This window comes from Leptinotarsa decemlineata, unplaced genomic scaffold (genome assembly GCF_025532065.1).
Source record: "Leptinotarsa decemlineata unplaced genomic scaffold, Ldec_3_MD MMD2_tig00026336_RagTag_RagTag, whole genome shotgun sequence".
In the NCBI taxonomy this organism is placed as follows: domain Eukaryota; kingdom Metazoa; phylum Arthropoda; class Insecta; order Coleoptera; family Chrysomelidae; genus Leptinotarsa; species Leptinotarsa decemlineata.
In genome coordinates this window covers 14,300,624-14,324,256 of record NW_027412692.1, presented here as the reverse complement: position 1 = coordinate 14,324,256, position 23,633 = coordinate 14,300,624, and the positions used below count along the sequence as shown (strand labels likewise).

Here is a 23,633-nt window from a genome sequence, read left to right as displayed (position 1 = left end):
ATACCGAAAACCCACTCATACGGGACAGTATCTGAACCACGAATCCAACCACCATCAATCGACAAAAAGAGGAATCATCAAGACTCTATTAGACCGTGCTTTTGGGCTCTGTAATACAAAGGAAGGTCTCGAGAAGGAACTAGACATCATCAAAAATGATCTTCAGCGGAATGGATACTCCAAAGCGATGGTAGAAAAGACTTTGGCTAAAAGACAGCAGGAGCCTCGCAAGGAAGAGAAGCCGTCACAACCAGTGCTTGCACTTCCCTACATCAGAGGATTATCGGAGAGGATAAGAAGAATTGGTTCCAAGTACAACATTAGAACCTGTTTCAGATCCGGTAACACTATCCGTAGCAGCCTCACAAAAACCAGGCCCCCAAACGCGGACTGCGATTCCAAGAATTGCATTTACCGGATACCCTGTGAGTGCGGAAAATCCTATATTGGTGAAACTAAGAGGCCATTGAATGTTCGAATTGCCGAGCACAAGAAGCACACACAGCGAGGAGAAACCAGCAAATCAGGAATAGCAGACCATGTTTGGACCCATCAACACAACATCGAGTGGTCCCAAGCTGAGATCTTGCACAGAGAGGAACATTGGTTCAGGAGAAAATTTAAGGAAGCCGCATACATGTTGTCCAACAACGTATTCTGCCAGGCCAGCGTAGATATACGAAACATATGGAAACCCATCATCAAACGAAAAATGACCAACTCCCGCCAAATCGGTCATCTCTCACGGAATCAGTGAAGCGGAAAATGGAAAGTAGAGGAAGTGAAAGTATTTCAACGACCTATAAAATAGTCATCTCTCGGAGGAATCAGTCCAGTCATCACCAGAAGACGATTGTAGATACCAACAATCGAAACGTCGTGAACTAACGTGACTTGGAATCTCTACACTTTTTTATTTTTTTATTTTTTATTATTTTCTTTTTGCATTCCTTTAATTTTTATTTATTCAATTATTATATTTTTACTTGCAGGTTATTTCACTATCATTTCATTTCAGGTTTATTGTTGCTTAATATAATTGTTATTTTCAACTATTCTCTTTTTAATTATTCTTTTTTACTTGTTTCAGGGATTTCAAATCATTTTATATAATAGACAATGGAAGTCCGAACTAGTGAAATTCATCACGAAACATTGTCAATCACCTTCAAACAAACCATCATTCTTGGTGAAGATATTCAATGATAATTTGTCAGGGATGAAGTTCACTGAGCTTTCCGACTTCTTTTTCTTTTTCAATGTTGTAACTACTACTTTGCTGAAATTTTTATTCTACACCTGATACACCAATTGTCACCCTCATTTAAAAACCAAGTTATACCACTTTCGGTATCTAAACTTAGTAGCATTGCATCCTACATTCATCTCGTGAATCTAACATGCTGGATATGACAAAGGTATCAACCTAATACCCTTGTCAGTTTGACTTGATAGGTTGGGCTCATTGCTGTTGATGTTTCTAGATCTGATCTAAATCTACTTCCCAACTTTGTAATCATTCTTCTGGAATTGTTGGCCTCACCAATGGACTCACCATTGCGTTTTATTGATATTCAACTGAAAATGCTTGATTTTTGAAAATATGTTTTTACTGCATTTCACATTCATCTCTTGAGTATCCACTTTCTAATATTCACTCCAACAATCTGCCCTGTCTGTCCTGCACTATTTTATACAGGTCCGTTGCTGGATGTATGTCATATTCTTCTGGGTTGTCCATAAATTGTTTGCCTCCTGTGATCCAAAGCCTCACATTTGCATGAAATATAACGAGCTATTTCTGTCTCTTCATTGCGTTGCCATGTCGTACAGCCATATTTTGTTTAGGTGTTCTCTCAATGGACAATGACGAGTGAATAGCCCTGTAATTGTTCTGAGCCGATCTCTTCTTTGTTGAGGCAGTTTTCCAGTTCTCTTCTCAGTCGGCGCCTTTATAAAAGTTTTTCCGTGTGTGTTCCCCGGTATATAATCTAGTCAATTGCCAAAAAAGTTCCCAAATGAAATAAGAATAATTCCAAACTTATAAATCATGAAGCCGGTTCTGTGCTCTAGTGATATGAGCTACACAGAGACTGGCCCCCATAGTGGATGCGTTCTCGCATGAAACGGGTCAATTGTCCGGGACGGCCACTACAAACAATGCCTTAATGAACTGGTAGAGAAACTTTCGAAGACAAATAAAAGATTAGCCTCTTCATACCGGCGACATGGCAGTAGTATAGTGCGAGTCAAAGTAAGAATTTGGATAAAGCTATGAAGGCATCAGGAATATGCTAGCATATAGCATAGTATTTTTCTCTGAAGTGATTTTTCCAGGATCAAGCCTTCAAATGAATCGTGAATGTTTGGTGTTCAGACTATCATTGTTGAAAAAAATGTCTATAAATATAAATGGACGAAATATTGGAAATACCAATATCATTTATAAACAGTTTACTTCATTTCCTAAAGAGGCCAGGCTTGGTTGGTAAAACGCGTCGAGTAGAGTTTTGCAGTTCTTCTGTTTGGAAAAAGTGGTTTGGTTTTGGTTTCAGTATTGTTTTTAAATACTTGCTTCGTGAATCACATCTTTCTCATTTTTCATCAATGAAACATTAATTAATAAAGAACGGTCGTCGAATTCATAATAAAGAATATTCCTTTTGAAAGAATTGAAAGAAATTCAAATAATTTTTATCAACAAACTGAAAGGAGTCTTTTTCATGAAGGTGCAGAATAGCAAGTATGAAAAATTAATTATTCATTCTCTGGAACAATTGTTGTTTCAGGCAACTCACCAGCTTTTATTTTGAATAGCTTACAAAGGCAAAATTCTTGGATAGTGTCTGCCGCATTGGAATATTTCTTTGGCAGTGAACGCTCCTTCATAACTCAAGAAATGGCTTTTAATGAATTTATTTCTGTGAGAAATGCATTCTTATATAATTGAAAGGAAAGGAGATGTTTTCTTTCAGATATTTTCTCAGCTACGCTCATTTCATTCTAAGCTTCAACAGAAAGAGTGAATATAAAATTCACCAAAAAGCGAATATGGATATATGGCTACTGTTCAAAGGTTCTATAATAAATATTATTTACTACCCAAATACTCGATTCTGATGTCCTTTATATTTTTTACTTTTCAAGTGTCAAACATGCATCACTTTGCATTTATTGCTAATATGTGTTCTTGCTTTTTATCTGTTGCTAGAGTTGCATACATGTGTTCAGGTTTTTTTTTACTGTATTTCAGTTGTACATAAATAACAGTATTGAAACCTTAAGATAATCTTGCTTTCCCAGAATATCTATTAAAAAACCTTGTAAATTCTTACAAGTACTTACAACTTACTAATGATCTTGCCCGTTTGAAATATTTAAAATTCTAGTGGAGTTGAATAGATTTTTAGAAATATTTACAACTTCATACGGTTCATTAGATATTCATAAATTTAAACATAATACTGTCTTTGAGAAATTCATCAAATATTCATGTAGCATTTATCTTCCATTCTTATTAGTTCCAATATTCGAAACTCATAAAAAACTCTCAATGATGAATATATTTATTTGGCATATTTAAGTTGCAATCAAGAAAGGCAGTAGAGAAGTTTGAACAAAACTCAATCATCCAACATGAATCAATCGACAACCACATCTGGATCATGCCATTCTATATACCAGTAGTATATTACTCAATCCTCTCACTGAAATTCCATTTAATCCCAGGTCATTTTCCAACATGCTTTCACTGTGACCCGAACTACCGAGATTATGTCGAATCATTTACTTTACTTCATGTGATGAATTTTTCGAAAAATATGGGATGATATATTGGATTGCTCTGCTTTCATGCGTCGTAAGGATTTTTTTCGGGGTGGTGCTCATTCAAATTAAGGACTTCTAGAGTATATACAGCGCATTGCAGTTGAAACCCTAAATGAGTCATTTGATATTGAGACTGTAAGAGATTGACTGACATCTGTTTCAATTCCATAACGAATATTTGGAGTACAAAATGAATAAGAAAAGTGGACATATGTTTGTAGAGTTTTCATTGATTTTTTTCCTTTCTTCGAAAGTTTCCCAATTTCCGTGAAATGGTGGAAATTTACTGACAGATTTGAAACAGCCTCATTTCATCAAAGTTTTCACTATCAGATAAGGTTCTCTCTAGGAACGTTTTATCTCACAAGAATAATTTTTAATTTTATCTTCTACTTCATCAAGTGGTCAAGAAATACACGATTCCTTTCATTTGCCTGAATATATATAAAAAAACTAATCAATATAGTTTATTGTATGATTTCCACTATAAAAGAGTTTTACAAAAACCGCGTCACGTGTTTCGCTATACAATAGCTTCTTCAAGCATAAACTTATGCTTGAAGAAGCTTTTAATATGGATTTTAAGTAAAAGTACTTAAACTGTTGAACACAGTGTCTAAACTGCTTTTCAGTTGAAGAACGTATATTATATATGACTATGATCTTTATATTTGAGCTGCATAAAGGATTGCTACCCAATTACTTTCAAAAATTCTTATTGAGAAATAATGAAGTTCATGATTACAATACGAGAAGAAATAACAATTTTTACATTAATAAAACTAACACTAAATTTGGAATGAATAGTATATTTCATAAAGGCTTGAACGAATTTAATAAACTACCACAATTTGTAAAAGAATCTAATTCAATAAACCAATTTAATTCATCATTAAAGAAGTATATTAGTGACAGCTCATTATGATATTTGTAATTTTTTTATTTTTTAATGTGAATTAACCTAATAATCTATATATATGTATGTATATTTGGTTTTCCTTGAAAGGTACTTTAAAATGTTATTATATTTACATAGTTAATGTCGTGAGATATTTATGAATTTGTAATTTTTCTTTTTTTGTATATTAGGCTTGCCTATTAAATAAATAAATACAAAATACACATTATTCAAGACAAATGTCATGAACCCCAACCGCTTTCTAGATGACTGGAAAGGGATGCGAATGGTGAATATTTCAAAATAACAAAGGAAGCAGAATTTGACAGAGGTTGAGCAAAAATGCAGACACTTTTGATGATCCCTATTTTTTATTGCATTGAGACCCAATATGATTTCCAATATGATTTACCATTAACGGAAACATAGAAATCAATCTGGTTCACTTTATTTTCATTATTCTCTTCATGGCAATGAAATGATGAACAAATGTTGAGATTTTGTGTTATTTTTTTTTCGAATATTCAATTAATATAATTACTCGAATCACTGCCTCACTTTAACAGAACTACCATACTTGTGATATATCATTATTGAGATGAGTCAGTCCCAAATCTAACAATATCAACTGACAATTGATCAGGTGGAAGTCTCGATAATGAGTTTAAATGATAGATTACCTAAATATTCGAAAGGTGAACCATTTATCCCAATCGTTTGGACGAGAAATCAGGAGATATAGTAGGCTGCTTTATACTGGTTTTCGACTTCAAATTCATCTCCTGTGTCATTCAAAAATTTGGTCTCAGTCTAATATATTATCAATCAATTTGTATCTTACAGGTCGAAGTAGGTGAGCACTTTTGAGAAATATTACCTACTTGATGCTTCTTATAACTTATGAACTTTGGTTACTGGGTATTGATTCGCCTGTACAATTACGTTTTTCCATCACTCACCTTTCCGACACCAGTCACTTCTTTAACTCCTATTCTTCGCAGTAAGGCAGGTGGCACTGGCGGAGGATTTCTTTGAATAACACCACAGAATCCTGTGCTATCTACATCATCGGAGCTATAACGCTTCTTTCGATGGGGTGATGCAGAAAGGTTCAGTTTTTGGGCCGCCCTGTAAAAAAAGAAATTATGACTTTACAGGATAATTAACAATCAAAAATAGTACTGACGAAATAAAAGGGTAGATTCGTCTGATAATTTGTCACAATATTCATCTAAGGAAATGACATGTTTGATCTGTATGTCTATATGTATACATGATGGTAAAATAATGCAAAAGAATACAAAAAGTTCAGAAATGGAAGTGAAATATTCTCCAGGTCTTCTGGAATACTGAAGACTTTTCAAATTTTGTTTCCACACAGGTACTTTATAGCTATGTGTATATAACTATTCAGAAACATTTTAATTTTTTGTAACGAGCAGGATTTATGCAGGATGAACACAGCAAATTTACCATGAGTGAGTGTGAATAACCTAGATACACAAAATTCAATTCACTAACGTTTTTTAAAAAATATTTCCACAATCTATTTCTCAGTTGAAGAAGGTATAGATTCCATAAATTTTCACCCGAAAAACAACTACATCTCCGGCTGATAAAAATTGAAAACATTCAAAACTCAAATATTGAACGAAATTAATTTTTGTGGAGAAAATCAGAGTTCTATTAATGGACTTTTCAGGAAATTTTCACCTTTCACAATCAGTTGTGGTTGCTAAAAAAACGGGAAAAGACAATGAAAAACTTACTGTAGTAGAGAATATTGAAAAAATTACACAGTGAACTATTCTGAATTGGGCGATCAATAGAAATCAATTTGTGCGATACTCAGAAATTCACGGTCTGTAAAAAAACATTCAAACACAGAAATATCGATTGAAATTGGGAAAAATTCACCGATATTGCAAAAAATTACATAAGTTTCCTAGAGAAATATTTTCCACTTGAATTTTAAACTTTCCAACTGAAATATTCAAATTAAATTTTGTGCACTTGACTTTTTGCGAGACTTTTTGGTTAATTTAATTATTACCTACTTTTTTTTTTATTTATACTATTCGTGTAATTGACTATTGACATTTTCGACAAAAATGTTTTAAATCAAGACAATAAAGCTGATCTATCTATCTATTTACTCATCTAATTTAGCAGGTTAACCAAAACAGATAACACTCAATTCGGTTTTGCATATTTACCGAACCCTTCATTGCATACGTGGGGAGTCAAAACAACCTCAATCCCAGTCCCCTTTTCATCCCTTAGAAAATCTTCGAGGAAAAGCAGAAGCAATAACACATTAGGAAGTTGAGAAAATGTAATATTTTGACAGGATCCTCCACAAACACCGACCCGGTAAAGGATTAGGTATGGACGTCACGACCTGCACGTCGACGAAGAGGGGAGAGGGAATACGTCGAAGGAAATCCCTTTTGCAGCATCTAGTCGTGAGGCAAGAAAGTGTGAAATTGGAAATCCTGATGATATTTTTAATTCTCCAGGGTTATCGCTATTCACCTGCATTTGAAAGAAATCAATCGATAGAAGATATTATATTTTACTTTGTTCCTGATGTAAGATCAATATTTTCAGTTACTCCATTACATTATGCTTGTGAAGTACGAAGTCAGGCCATACTAACGCGGTCAGTGATGCCAAATCATTCTTATAAATATGTAAATCAAATAAAACTCGCCAATACACTGAGCACATACAGGAAACCGAAAGAAGGAACGAATTGCCACACTGATTCACATAACCTCACAACAGTCTTCCATTTCAAACTCCACTATTCATAGAGATGTGTAGATCACGCAAGGAAGTCGGTAACTTTCAGACAAAAAACAGTTAGTTTCATATGAACATTGAATTACACGTGAGAAAAATTCTTTCGAAACAAATACTTTCATATGAACACTGAATTATACAAAAAACACTTTTCTGTCCTCAGAATAAAAAATGTCTCATACCAAAAAGTTTCGATTGCGATATTGGGATTGTGTAGATCGTATCAAATAGTGTTAGTATTTAGTGGGGAGTTTGAAATGGAAGACTGTTGTGAGGTTATGTGAATCAGTGTGGCAATTTGTTCCTTCTTTCGGTGTCTTCTATCTGTTCCGTGTTCCATATCAAACAAGAGCACTTATGTTTCCTCCATCTTGATGGAAGCCAAGAAATCCCGTATGATTTTAAGCCGGAGAACGTTCGAACTACATCAATCTTTCAATTCTACGGAACTTTTCAGTTGTAGTGACAGCGGAGGTATAAAGTTTCCCGTAGTTGTGCAACAAGAATACGAGAAGTCAAAGAAAGTGAAAATTGGCCTGAGTTGAATTAGAGTTGGCAGCTTCGCCAATAAAAGAGTTTTGAATTCGTATTTTGTTCGATATTCGTTGTTTGATCAGATTTGGTGTTCAATAGACGGAGAATTTTTCACTAGTAAATCTAATTTTGTTTCTAGATCGTTCAACAAAAACATTCAATGAGGATTTTAATCTGCTCATGGATCATTGAAAGAAAAAAACAAAAAAAAATTTTAATAACTTTATTTCAGTTGTCTGGTAAAAAAACAAATAGTTCAGCTTGAAAAGGCTTAAAGTTGAAGTATGAGAGAGAAGTGTATGTATTCGTCTTCAAAAGGGCAAGACAGCAGTAATGAATCACTTCTGCAAATAGAAAGCTGTTGTGTAGATGAAACACGTGACTTGGTTTTGATAACCATTTCTGATATAAAATCTGTTACGGTTTCAGAATCACTACCTCAATTTTTAATAAACCTCCAGTAGATCTTATAATGGAGAAAAGGAAAGTCTATAAAGGTCCACATAGTTCATAGTTTACTTAAAATATAACAAAAATATTTCATTTCCTATTACGATTTATTATGACCCTGTATATGCCAGGAATATGAAACGAGTCTTTGCTGGAATCGGCAGATTCACAAAGTGTATTTATAAGATATCGTTTTTTCTACAAATAATTCATCTGTCTTTTAAGACAGTTCATGTCATTTCGACATTTGGAAACTTCAGAAAGAAAACGTCTCTTTCTTCTTTTTTTGGTGTTGGACCAGACACGGGAGAACATCGCAATTTTGAGGATTTGAAAGAAGGTTTCAAAGTATTTCTGAATCGACAATTGATTTATCTCAAGGAAGATAATCAATTATCTACTGTCGTAGGATTTATGTAGGAATTACTCGAAACTTTCAAATTGAAGTTTACCTTGTCGAAGAACTCGGACATCTCAAAAGGCCACACTCCATCTCAGGTATGAGCAAACATTTTGTTTTTTTTCATGATACGACCTTTTTGCTTGCAAAAAAAAATTATGTTCAGACATGTATGAATTTTTAGGCCTTCATTTTCCATTTGCCTGTTCGTTGCTAACTGATAACGCCCTCAAAATCTCCCCAACTTTGAGAATAGCGGTTAACGAATCTCCATTTCTTGGACTCTTAAATGACTCACCATGATATGGTAGCGATATAAAGCGGATGATCGTAAGCCTCATGTCTCAAAGAATGTAATATTGTTCCTCTTTATTGTTCATTTTGGTCTGAACGGAACGTATTGGCATCACAGAAGTAACACTACCAAAACTGTCAGCGTTACTGCGTAACCCACTTCATCTAGCTGAAAAGTATCTACTTTTACTTAGTAACAATTATATCAGTTTAATGTATTGTGTTGAAATTTTAAAAAACTTTGCTACCTTTGAACAACTGTGAACCGACGGCATGCATACTAGAGGGTAGACAAAATCCTTCATTTTAATATCATTTATTTTTCCTTGTGAATAAATCAAATGTTAAAGATTGGTCACAGAAGTTAGAACTGACAATCTTCGTTACAATTTTTCTTTACCTTATATTATTGTTAAAAAAAAATTATTGACTTTCTTTATTTTTGAACGACGCTCTCTTTCCCATAACAATCATCAATAAAATATTCGCAAATTAATTTACTCCTTTCTTCTTTCTTTATACTCACTCCCGTCTCCACTGTTGAAAAGCTGGTGGGGCATTTGTGGAGGCAGTAAATTTTACAGTGTGCTGCATCAGAAATTTTTGATACGTAGACTCATCGAGCATTGGTCAGCTCCATTCAATTATTGAATTCAACTTTATTGATTAACTTGTGATATCATCAATTTTTTTCTCAGTTTTATCAGGTTAAACTGAAATTTATTCTAATGAAGACTTCACCAGAACTCCTTCGAGAAAAACGGATGCTAACAAACATTTCCGTTTAGACTCCAAACCCACGATGATCATTCACGACTTCGATTTTTGTGTCTTCGATTCAGGTGGTGATAGTGTCAAGTGCAAATTGATGGATCACTCGTTCTCTAGGCTTCTTCGAGCGCGTGTGGAACTCCCTTTTTACCCATTATCCTCCATGTATTATTCAAAACAATTCCACCTTTTCTGAGGGTTGAGTTGAGATCGAGCGGTTAATCAATGTGTTGGCACGGAGAACGAAAATTATGTGTCATTAATAGACCGAATTAATTAGTCAAATGTGTCCCGAGATTTGAGGAGGGGGAAGAGGGCGTAAAGTGTAAGGATTTTGGAAAGGGTGTGGTGCTAGGACTCTATCCAAGTGCTTGGTAGGCAATTAATTTTTCAACTTCCAAATATTCATCTTATAAATGACGTTATTTATCGTTTGGAGCGTTATATAAAGAATACGTAAACTTTATCATATTTACTTAATGGAAAGAATGTATTTAAGGTGTTGAAAATTTTTAATATTATTTGTAGCATCATAATAACACCAAATGTCAGAGACCATATATTTTACAATAAAGTGGCTTACTTGTGGATGAAAATAAACGAAGTACGTTTGTTGAGTTATGATGTGTTCATGTAAGTTATGGATCATTTTACCTACTTACCCAACAAGAAACGGTTGACGCCTTTTTTTATAATCACAGGAGAATTAACAAATCGTATGAATGTTTTCACTTTCTGTTATCTTGACAAGAAACGTAATTTCATGTCAGAAATGTGCCCAATTTTTAATCTTTATGAAATACACTAAAACTACGTTTTTTCATGACATTTCTTGAGAAAGGTATACAGTATTTTTCAACTTGGCAAGAATTCATTTGTCGTAGTTGTTTCGAGGGTAGAAAGTCTTTAAGGTGTGTGAAAGATATTATACCTTTTACATTTTTTCTGTGTTGACGTTTTCTATATTTTCTTGTATCTGCTTATGTTTTATTTATAAATCTATTTTTCTGGATCCTATTTGAATATGAAAAAATAGTGCCATGAGCTTATCTATTTATTACAACAGATTTTATTGAATGTTCGATTCCAGTATGTCATTCCTCATATTTTATGACAACTGTTAGAAAAAACTTTATTCAATCTTAGCTCGCATAACTCGAAATTTCCTTTATTCAGTACGTATGATAGACAGAACCGATACTTGATGAAAATTCATTTTAATGTATTCAAGAATATACACTTCAATGTGAGATGTTTTGTAAACAATTGAAAATCTCACATTAGAGTATGTCTTTTGGAATACGTCTTTATTCAGTAGGTAACAAGAACATTTGATAATGATTCAATTCAAATTCGCCATTTCCGTGCAGAGTAAACAAATCGTAAGTGGAAAAATCTGTTAAAAAAAACTGTAGAAAGTAGATAAAATCATTTGTATATTTCTCTACTGCCTCCAGTGCCATCACCATTATTATATGAGAATCCTCTCAGCAAGCGTGGGGCTTTTGAGACAGCTCATTAATTCGAATCAAAATAAAGTGCATATAAATGGATACATTCTGCTGTCTGCTGAATTGAGGTGTTAATGCACCCCTAACCGCGAACCATCTCCAGGTATCCCATTGTGCGTTCTATACAGTTTATTTATGTTGGTATTTGTTCGCGTGTCCAAATTACCTAATACGAATTTCATAAACCGCCCATTTATATGGTATCAACGACCTCATAGAAAAGCTATAATCTAGATTTTTATTCTTAAGGGTATTATGCCGTCACGATATTTCTCTGTTTTGATAACCCATTCGTCGAACTAGAACGAAATTGATCGTATTATGAGAACCTTTCACGTATAATGTGCCATATCACTTTTACGTTGAAGTGATTTGATCGAGAGAGAAAAAAATCATTGAAAAACCTTCACGACAGAATAATAGAAACATTGAAACTTTCAGAAGATGGAGTTTTCTTCACTCTATATAAATAAATGCTGCGATTAATCAGTAAAATCTACAATTACTCGTATAATATTGGATCATTGAACCGAATTCGTTATTTTGTAGAAAACTGTTTCACATACGTGTTCAAGAATTGCAAGCGTTAGATTCCAAGTAAATAATCAAATGGAAAAAACCAAAGATCTGAATGTTCTTAGCGATTTATAATAGTGATACAGGTGAAAATAGAAGTAACATTGTTGATAATCCTTATTTATGTTGGATGGTTTTTTTGATCTGACAATATATAGATAGAGCAATAGAAAGTTAAGTATCTAGCGTAGTGTAAGTTTTGTGCATAATGATGTGATGACTCTAAAGATACGAAAGGTCTTCGAATTCGAAAATTTGAATTATTTTTCATCTCAACCATAATATGAAAATGATCGTAAGAGATCAAGCCAAAATGTAGTAAGAGGTGTGTCCAAAGTCAAATATAAAACAAATGAACTGAAATATTGTTTGAAGACAACCAGAATGTCAGTTTTATACCATCGGTGTATAATATCCAACCACAGCAATGGCTTTACGGCCATTAACCCCGTCAAAAAAGATGGATTTCTCATATTCCTTCCACGCGGATTCTTTTTGCACTCACGAATTATCACAGGAATCACATTCGTTACCTCGTTGACAGTGAGAATATTTTATGGAAGTAGCATGTTACATGCTAAAACAGCGAATTAAGCAAAAACCTGAACAGACTAGGTAATAAATCTCCTGTTTTTGATCGAGAAAACGCATTTAATTTCTGTTTTTGAATTGTATTCTTTCGTTTTCGTGCGTGTGCAACAAAAATGCGATAACGGCTTGCATATTTGTTACATTGCAACATGCCAATTACTATGTTTGCGATAAGTATATTACATACAACTGGAAATACACACCATAACTACAATTTACAGGATCCATTTCTCGTATTTCATATTAATTATTTCCTTTCCGGAGTGAATTATAACGTGGAAATTATTTAGATTACCACTAACAGAAATTAATAGTTTATTATTAATACACTGCCCCGTTACTTGAGGAAAATCAATAACACCAAGATAACTAGAGACGTGTTTCGCTAGACAGTAGCTTCCTCAGTCGAAGTGACACATCAAATTATTCTACAATGTATTGTCACTACCATTACAAATATGGATTGTAGAATAATTTAATGTACCAGTTCGACTGAGGAAACGCATGTCTAGTAAAGTTATCAGTGTGCAAAATGTTTTATTATCAGCTATAATATCCCAAGGACATTGATAACTAACGAAATAATTTTATCACAGTTTTCGAAAGCACGTTATTTGGTAACATCCCGACGCCGAAGGCGGAGGGGTGTTACCTAAAATAACGTGCTTGAGGAAGTTGTGATAAAATTATGAGTTATTTATCAATGTTCGAGGGATATTCGGTGAGAAAATTTTTTGCAATTCGAACAAAATTATTTATTGAACACACAGTTATTAAAAGAACAATTCGTATAATGATATTCCGTTGATCTTGCTGTATTTGCCTCGGTTACTGCATAGGTGTTTCCACGCATACTATTGATTATTTGGTTATGATGTTCCTGATCAATATTCAAATAAGGTTTTATGGAATTTCCATTATTGTGCCCAGTAATTTTCAACAATTGCTGTTCTTGAAATCCACTCTTAGCTAGTTGACTGACGGCAGTTGCTCTATTAGAGTGATTGGTTATTTTCCTCTGTTTCGTATCCAAGCCAATTGCTTCAGCAGAAGATTTCGTCCCTCCGTTGATTATATTTCTACCCAGAGGCATATTGTCATACCAGTTATCGCTTCCTGTCTTCCAGTGACGATTTGGCCTTAAAAATAGTCTATTTGTCTTGATATTTGTGCCTCGTTTTGATAATAATTTAATGAATAATCTGACAGGACAAGCATTGTTATCACTATTTTGAACTAACCATTTGCTAGAGGCGCAGTTCTTTGAACCCCCTTGGCAGGTTTTACTGAAACTTGGATTATATTCTATCCTATTAGTTGGAGATCCATTGTTGTCCTTTTCGATATGAAAATAATCAACTAAGCAAGCAGCACCTTCACCACCTCTCCAAGCCAATTCCACCGCTGCTATGTGATAAAATTTGCGTAGGAGTCCTATAGGGGTATTTTCATCCCAAAAGTTTATAATTTTACTCATTTCATTTGAAGTTAATGGTACTGAGCTTGTTTTGCGTTTAGTGGGATCTGTTTGTAAATTTCTTCGTGCTGCGTCGCGTGCATTCCGCGCTTGTTTAATTCAACACTTTTAAAGGGGTCTAGCATGATATTATACTCCTTGTAATACTTTTCTTGTAATAATTTGCTTGTTATATTCCATACGGTTTTAACAGTAGCCTCCTTAAACTCTGTGCTATCCTTTTTTCTCATATTAATCGTCCAATCCTTGAGTATTAATGCAAGCTCTTCGAGAGTACGATTTCCATCCAATTCATATTTTCTGGCGTCACAAAACTCCATAAATATTTTCCAAGTGTATTTTTTACTATTGACAGTATTTTTTGGTGTATTTTCTTCAATGATTTTGTCAATTGCCGCATCATTTTGAACACCAAAGCGAGGAAGTGACATTTTCGAAATAAATTGAATTGCTGAAATGTCAAACAACTTTATTGTGTTGGTTGCTTAGCAATGTCATGACATAAGTGATAACTACCCGTGAAAACTATCCATGGGTAGTTATCAGTGTAATGATGGTTTCATTGGTTATTTCGACACACATGACTAGAAATAGACAAATTTGATAGGATAATTTTTTTTGGAAAAAATTTTCATGGATAATATTTTCTATTATCAATCTTCCTAGGTATCAGTTCTGATGTGGAATAAGTGTTTCAATTTTAGTCATTTCACGTCGGAGATTCTAATTCTGCCTAACAAGTTAGGACGGCTTTCAGTACCTTTTGGTCATATCCTGAAGATGCTAATTTGGTTTTTATACGACTTGTATTTGTAACTAACGTTACTAGTTTCATCCTAAAATGACATTTTCAAACGCGTACTGCGGAAACGTTAGTTACAAATACAAGTGGTATAAAACATAGACAGTTTTAATTTTCATTTTTCGTAACACGTCATTGTGAGATTTTCAATGGGCGGTTTACAAAACCGCAACACGTGTTTAGCAAGCTTCATCAAGTGTTTTAATATTGCTCTTTGGCACCGAAATTATTTAATATAGTTTTGGAGTACATGTAATATCCAAGAGATTATTTTATTGGACATAGCATTAAAAAAACGGTAAACTATCATCAGTATGGTGCAGCAAGTGCAAGTATGGCAACTCATGGTTGTCAAAAGAAATACAATTGTGTTTTGGTAAATAGATCTTCTGTTCATAAGAATACTACTACCTGTGTGACATCCAGGTCCAGGAAATCATACAGATATGAAGAATATCGAGTATCGGACATATACACAAATGTACGGCTGGTTTCTGCTGATAACTACGTAAATTTTTACTTCTTTTGGCAACAACGTGTTGCCCATCCTTGTCTTTGACTGCATCATACTGATGGTTTACCTATTTTTGAGTGCTATTTCCGATAAATCATTTAGAAGACCTATCTGAACCACAAATTTGCGATTGACTCCTGTTGGTGACACCGTGAATACGTGATGTTTTCAATTTTTGATAACCAGGTGTTGCCCATCTTTGCACTTTGCCAGAAACACGTGTCCGCCTACAGATTCTTTCCTTTTTGATTTGTATCATACACACTCTATAACATTGTCATCAGTATATATCGTTTCAATAATAATTTCAATACGAGCATAAATGTTCGGATGTTATTTGTTTCATTTGCAGACGTCTAACGTCATATGAGCACAAATAAAATGTTCATCGGGCAACTTTCTAACACCCCTTTCTCTCGACCCTAATCTACCGCCCTTCACGTCCTGAAAAATATTCCAAAACCGAAAATAAACGGCGAGGTGATAAAAAGGCGCGTCTGTCTCCCCCACGCTCGCTGATAATACTTCCAGAAAACTATAAACAGTAGCTGAAAATATTCAAAATCGTAATCTCGCGCGTGCATTTTGGAATCGCGTCCCGCTTTGGGGCACGTGGAGGGACTCGAGGTGCTGGCAATGCATCAAAGAAGGCGTCCAACGGAGGGATAAAAGGGCGGCAGTGGTAGAAACATCAGCGGAACTTTGCATAATGTCGGCGGAGACAGCAGCGACCTGCTGCCCATAAATCACCGCAGCTGCACTGCCGAATCTCAGAAGGAAAAGGGGGTGCTGAGGAGAGGCGGCAGTGGCGGTTCGGAGGGTAGGTTTCATGAATATTTCCCAGAAAGTGGGACTTAACCCCATTTTAAGGATATCAAGAAACTCGTACCAGGTGAACATTTTCCTGTATAATAATAATATGTCAATAATATGTGAACGGCATCATAATCACGTTTCCATAATATGTAGGGCGAGTTCCAATTTCCGACTTTGTGTAAAAGTAACATAATCTTAATCATATTTTCGACTTGGAAAGTACACACATTATGTGATGGAAATTTTGAGTATGGTGATCAGTGTTATATTTACATCATGACATACTTATCAAATGAATACGAAAGTTGCCTTTAGTATTTAACACACATTGTAATTGCTTATTACACTTACAGGTTATTATTCGTTCTATAAGCTACGTTAAATTACGTAAATTTATTAAAAACAATAAGGACAAAACTTTGGTGTCGAATAGATCAGGAGTATATAAGCTGACTTGTGGCTCTTGTCCAAAACTGTATATTGGCCAAACAGGAAGAACATTTTTCCAACGAATTAAAGAACATAGGAGTAGTTTTGTAAATAGAAAGACCAATTCTACATTTGCAAACCATCTTTTAGCAGAAGAACATGAGTTCAATCATGAGTACGAGGTGTTACATTTAGAAGAGAAGAGTTTGAAACTTAATCATCTAGAATGTTTAGAAATCAATAGATTCAGGAATTCGGGTAATTTACTGAATGATCAATTAGAACTCAATAACTCTCCGTTACTGAATATATTTTTTCAAATGTGAAAATGGAACATAAGTGCAGGTAATTTAATTCGTTAGAAACTCAGGTAAAATATCAGCTACTTAAAATTCAGGTACTTCGTTTACAGGTACTTTGATTTCAGGTACTCCATAAACTATATATATATTTAGTATTGAATGTGTAGAACTAGTTGAAAGACACGCCAGATGAAGCCATTGTATGGCGAAACACGTGTTGCGTTTTTGTAAAACAATTTAGTGAAAATCTCACAATAAAGTGTTTTTGGAATACGTTAATAGATACATTTTAAACCAGAATTTCCATGTCTACCTATCAGGTTGATTTGATGGATTGGTCTCCTATTCACCAAACTCATGTTTGGCTGTATAATAGATTCTAAAGGCGTGTCTATAAGCCGCGAGCGAGAAGATAAATCTTTCACAACGGAGCCGTAATGCAATTACAATGCAGAATATTGAGAATCAATCCACTGCAGATGAAGAAGAAATCGTACAAAAGGAACGCCGTATTCAGTGTCTTCACTCTCGAGCTATTGTTCTACTGCTTGCCAGATAAAATCTACTGAGACATTTGTGTACTAAGTTGGTATAGAATATACTTTCAACTCTTTTTAAATTCATCTACTTTTTATTGACACATAATTTACTGCTGAGTATTAAAATGGTCTGGCATGACTGGCCGTGTTAGTATGGTCCAACTTCTTATTTTACAAACACAATATAAAAAAGTTAATTTAATTAGGCTAATAACACAACATTTATTGATTGTAAGCAGGTATGCAGCTTACCGGGTCAACTAATAAACATTTTTTTTTGTTAAATATAAAGGGTACTGCAAATAAATAACACTATAGTTCATTATTTTTCAGTTGGTATATGGAATGTTACTATTCATCAGAAAAATTGTCACCTTCAAAACATCAAATAATTTCTTCCCGGGGACTATTGGTTAGCATGTTCTGTCGAAAGACATAAATACTTCCTAACGAAACGAATAACCTTTCCAGAACCCTACCCCTATCACATAGGTGTATTCTCAAGGGCGAATTAGCAACGTCTTCCTTCGCTTGCCATTTAAAATCCCTGTCTGAACTGTAAGGTCAATCCAGAAAATGAGACATCCACCACTTCGGGCGTCTAGCAACATCTGAACCGTGTCAGAAAAAGACGCCGAAGATGCCGATGCCGACGTCTTTTGACGATACAATACAGAGACGTGTTATTCTTTTGTCACACTATTTATTGTTTTGTCTCTACTCGAGAGAGGACATCCTGTGTTTTGATATTTACTTTTGTTTAAAATTGAGCACTTTGAAGTTCGGGAACAATAAGAAGCGCGAAGTTGAAACTGGCCAGAAGAAATAAACTATTTGAGTCAGAGGAGTCGTTGAAAACATTTTCAAAGGGCATGATATTGTGATCGTGAATAAATGTTTTTCTTGATGAACCTGTCGTCGCAATAAAAAAATACTTTGAAGACGAACTTTGATATCTCTTTCATTACTTTCGAAACATTTTTTGGACGTGAATAATGTTTGAACTCTTCCGTCTTAACAATTTACAAAGGATATAGGAGATATGGCTAATAAATAACAGGATTTTTGGTATATTTTTTTTCTTCACAACTTTCTTCTTCCATTCAATATATTCCCTTCCACCACACCTTTACTGTGCCTCTGTTTATACGCCATATTCTAGTAGAATACTCATAGTCTTCGACACTTTTAATCTTCACAGCTTGAACTGTATCAAACTTGGTTCCTCTCAATGCTGTCTTCACTTTTGGGAACATGAAAGTCACATGGAGCTAGATCTAGTGAATAAGGTGGATTTCCAACACATAAATCCCATGTTTGACCGAAAACAATTTGAAAGTCAGTGCAGTGTGCACAGGAGAATTGTCTTGATGAAGCATCCACGACTTGTTCTTGCACAACTTTGGTTGCTTTCTTCTCTGTCGCTCGCGGAGAGTGCTTGGAAACTAACTGTTTGGTGATTGGGATCGATGAGATTGCTTATAGGTCTCGAGTTTCACCAAAAATTTCACGTTGACACGTTGCTGAATGGTCTATTATTGTTTCGTATACACGGACCGACACGAACAAAGACTAAGGATCAAGTGAGCGAGCTAGAGTTCAATCGGCTAGAATTTGGGGGGGTGGGGAGATGGCAGGCGACTAGGCAATGTAATGTTTGAACTTGAGACTTGCTCCATTCATCCCACAGTAAACTAGATCATTTATTTCAAATCCACATCACAAACGCTGAGTTCGCATATGCTCAACATATCGACAGCAGTTGCACAAGGGTTTCAGGCGCCTTAAGGCAGGCACTGCACCTGGTGTCTATAACAGTCGATCATGCGACTTCGGTAGACTAATATTTCACTGTGATCCGAAAGAATTGCTGCTCGCAATACTCAAAATTATTTTGTTCTTCAGAATACATAATTAATAATACATAAGACTGTTATCCTTACGAAAATAGTTCAACCTTCAGAGAAACGAAGTTTCTATAAGTGAGTCACTGAATATCAAACAACTAGGCCAAATAAAGTAGAAAAAATATATTAGATGACTATTCCTAGAACACGTCACTTTGCTATCGGCTTCAGAATCGATATCGTACACTCCTCCACTATGACATTTCGTCGAGAATGTCTCATAATCCCACTACTTCAACGGGTGGTAGACTGCTACTTCTGCCAGTTTGTTAACATGATGGGAAAGAACAAATAACCCTGCCCCCGAAGATAGGCAACATAATTCCTCAGCTTTTTGATGGGGAAGGTGGCTACTCCACAAGTTTTTCACACCACATTCTCGCCGTGTACTCTCTCGCCGTAGTGGTCGTCGTCAATTTGCAATTCATGGAATTGGGTCCCACCAACTTGCCGTTGACCCCTATTTCGAGGGGGTCGCTTGTGAGGGCCTCTTCCTTATGTTATGCCTAATAAGCTTACGGCTGACATCGTAGAGATCGCACTTGAGCATTACAAGTGTTTTCACCCGAAACTTTGAAATACACCTGGAGATTGAAACCTCATATATGTCGAATTTCATATGAAAACTTTTCATATAATACTTTGTGTAGCGTTCTGGCGAATGACGTCTGTTTAAATTCCAATGTGAATGTTTGAAGTACAAACTGAATGAAATAAAGTAATTTCAGTGTGATTCAATATTGATATATTTCGAAAATGTTGTTTCGGATGAATGCTTTGATTTTTTCTTCCTTTCTTCCTAAGTTCTCCAGGCAAAAGCGAAAAATTGTTTTCCTAAAAATTAGCACATTTCATTGACAGTTCAACCTGATGATCCTCGTATTCTCGAATGGTCCTCTATATGTCTGTTTCACGCGCTCTCGTTACCGAGAGCAACACCGGCGGACATGGCGAGCATTCCTAGTTTTTAATTAAACAATGCCTGTTTGGCTCATTCGAGTTATTCTTCCGTTAACAAAGTTTGAAATTTTATAAAATTTTCAACGAATTTCGGTGCGGCGCAGAATGTTAATATTTGCTTTAATTAGCGATACGGGAATGTTTTACGAAGAATTTTGATTAAAATGCGGCGTCTCCGATAAAAAGCGAACAATCTGTGAAACTGATCCTATTCGTTTATATTTTGTATCAGGTTTGGCATGTACATGACAAAAAAGTAGCACGAAACCTCAAATACATCCCCCTTTCCATAGTCACCATTGTTATTCTTCGAATTATGTATTTCTTTCTCATTAATGTTGTCAATGCTCCTGGTTTTCATTGATGAACTAAAAAATAAAATATTTCATCAAAGAATAAGATAGTCTGTATATTTTTACTGAGCATCATGAGCTGAAGTATTTTCCTACTTATTACTAAATATACTTCAGAATGTTTCGTCACCCCTATCTCATCATTTATTCAAATTCCGAGTAAACAACTTTGTAGACACCCGTAAAAAGCATTGGAATCACGATGTTAGCAGTCAGCTTATTTCATATCCCATTTACCTCCTTAAAATCCGTGAAATAAAAAGACGTACTCGTTTTAGGGATCTCAGATTTATCTGTTAGTTTTCGTCCCCTTGGAATGTGCACCCAGTCGAGAAATATTACTGCCAACTGCGAAATCTAATTCTTTTGGTGGTCTGATGAAAGCAGGGGCGTGCTTATTTATTGTAACTTTTTTGCAATAAAATATTGTCATATGCGAAATTTTGAATATATTTTTTAGAGGACTAAAATATGGATAACAAAATTTATTCTAATTTTTCGTTACAATGCTTAATTTTATTTCGACTCTAACCAGAAAACACACAGTAATTTATTGTAAATGGTTATTTATCTAACAAGTGAAGAAAATGGTGAACATTTTTTTCTGAGTGTGTAAATATATCGAACCCATAAGTTTCATAGGAAAGAAAGGACACTTTACATATTTTTTATTTATTTTTCAGCCCAATCTTATAATTAACAATACAAAAGTTGAATGTACAATCTAAGATATTCGCAGATATGTCATAAAATAAATCTGGTTGAATTCATGTTTTGGTCGTTGAATTAATGAGATAATGGATTGAAACAGTCACCTATGAAGGCGAACACATGTGATCAATCGAAAAGTTTTGAGTTTAGTGACTCGATATAAGTTTTTTGTGTAATTTGATGTTCATGTAAAAGTAGTTGTTTCGAAAGTATTATTTTTTTTCGTGTAATTCAATGTTTATATGAAAGTTTGTAGTTGATCTATATATCTTGGTAAAGAGTTTATTTTGAAATTGATTGCCTCCTCTCTTACTTTGAAAAATCCCCTCATTTTTTGTATGGGGATGGAGTAGAGCGCCAAAACCTTCCTTTCCCAAAAATATAGTACCATATTATTAATTCGCCTTAAACTGTTGTGAATAAAAAGATGCCCTGAATAATTCAATTTGTAATTATCACAAAAACCCGATACCTAAAATCCAACATGTGTAATACAGTAACTTCGAAAGGTCTTTTGAAATGAACTGCTCCATAGAAGTTGGTGATAAGAAATATCTCTAACTTTTCCGGAGCAGTTTGTAAACATGTTTTTCGGCAGGTATTCACCAGAACCTACAGTGTAAGTAGTTGAAAGAGATTAATGTTTGGAAATTTTATCTCGAAATATTCATTTTTTTGTTGAAAACATGTAACATATGAAATTTGCGCATTATATTTATTGATTTTTTCAGTCTATAATATCGGATAAATATTTATGGGATTACCAAACAATTTTGGAAAACTTTATTGTTGTTCGCCACAAAATTGAAGACCTACATAATAACAGATTATTTTCTATCAACTGTACTGTACTGTAGAGCTATGAACCAAACCTACACCGACAAAGTGAAAATGTTTTATATTTCCGGTAACTATATCATAGATCAGCTTAGTGAATGAATGAATGAACATTCATGTGTCACATTCCACAGAGAAATAACCCCATAATCCTCCACAATACTCAAGTTAATTGAAATTGAAAAAGTATCCTGTACATCTGAATTTATCTATACCCGTATCCAGTCTAATGGGCGAGTGTCATGAACAGTTCCCAGTATTCAAGGTACACGTACAAGAACATTAACGGAAATAGCAGCCTGCAACATGTGTATGTGCATTTCACGTGGAACACAACGAATGGGATCATAAAGTCGCACATTCGCTAATTGCTAATGTGATCTCGCCACAGACAATGCCTTCCAGAGTTATGTTTCGGCCCAACCTCCAACCTGTACTAAATAAACGTGCAGGAAAATATTGCCCTGTCTGGTATTTGGAAAAGGTAATTTGATTGTTCAGCTAGCAAACGATTTCGGTGAATTATTGGAGGAGTGATATTTCAACTGGACTGGTTTCCACAACTAAAAATTTAGATGATTTAAAAAAAAGGGTATCTAGTGATTCTGTAAAATATTTCCAGCAAGTATAATTGAATTTTCATTTTGGAAATTACCTGGAACCAATCTCAGATTGTTCATGTCATGTCTTACAAATTGTTAACGTAATGGAAATTCTGGGAGATTACGAGCAATCAATAATTATATCCATACTGATCAATGGAAATCAAAAATAGGTGTATTGCTCTATAGTTATTGTCCGCTTTCTGACGGATCACACAATTTACAGAATATATTTTCTTCTTGTTCACTGAATGATTACGTTTCTAATATGGACATACGAGTTTCCAACAGCCTTCATTTTGAAAATGCCAAGTCATAAAGAAGAGCAAAAAGTAACATTTTTTTCGCAAGGGATTCCACGTCAAAGGCACTAAGCTGAAAAGCTGAGAGAAAACTTAAAACAAAATGACATGAAACAATATGAGGAGAGCAAAGTTTTGTTTGATGGTTTTCTCTTATTTTCTCTATTCATTCTTTGTCTGTAATATATAAAATGTCAACCTAATTATACACAGTGAAAAGCAAAAATATGTGTATAGACCCAGTATTTATAATGTAAATAGTAGATGTATCCACTATAGTCCTCCAGGAGGACCCAAACTTTATATTTGACGAATTAGTGAAGAAAATGATGCTTATCGAAATATAGAAATTTTGAGAAACTCTGTCAACTGTCGGTCTAATATGCTATATAATAGTTTCCTCAATTGAACACCTTAGAGAATT

General features: G+C 34.6%; 1 protein-coding gene and 1 long non-coding RNA gene across 3 annotated transcripts in view; one reads left to right on the top strand and one right to left on the bottom strand.

Annotated features, from left to right (window-relative positions):
* LOC111507309 (kinesin-like protein CG14535) overlaps positions 1-23,633 on the bottom strand; it is a 306,053-nt gene that overhangs the window by 87,414 nt on the left and 195,006 nt on the right. For both annotated transcript variants that reach the window (XM_074183245.1, XM_074183246.1), the window contains one exon: positions 5,686-5,854. In XM_074183245.1, coding sequence (XP_074039346.1) covers positions 5,686-5,854 — 169 coding nt within the window. The remainder of the gene's footprint in view (positions 1-5,685; positions 5,855-23,633) is intronic.
* LOC141485786 (uncharacterized) lies at positions 8,689-9,427 on the top strand. The gene is made up of 2 exons (XR_012467454.1): positions 8,689-9,013; positions 9,100-9,427. It is a non-coding gene; the product is annotated as an uncharacterized lncRNA (long non-coding RNA).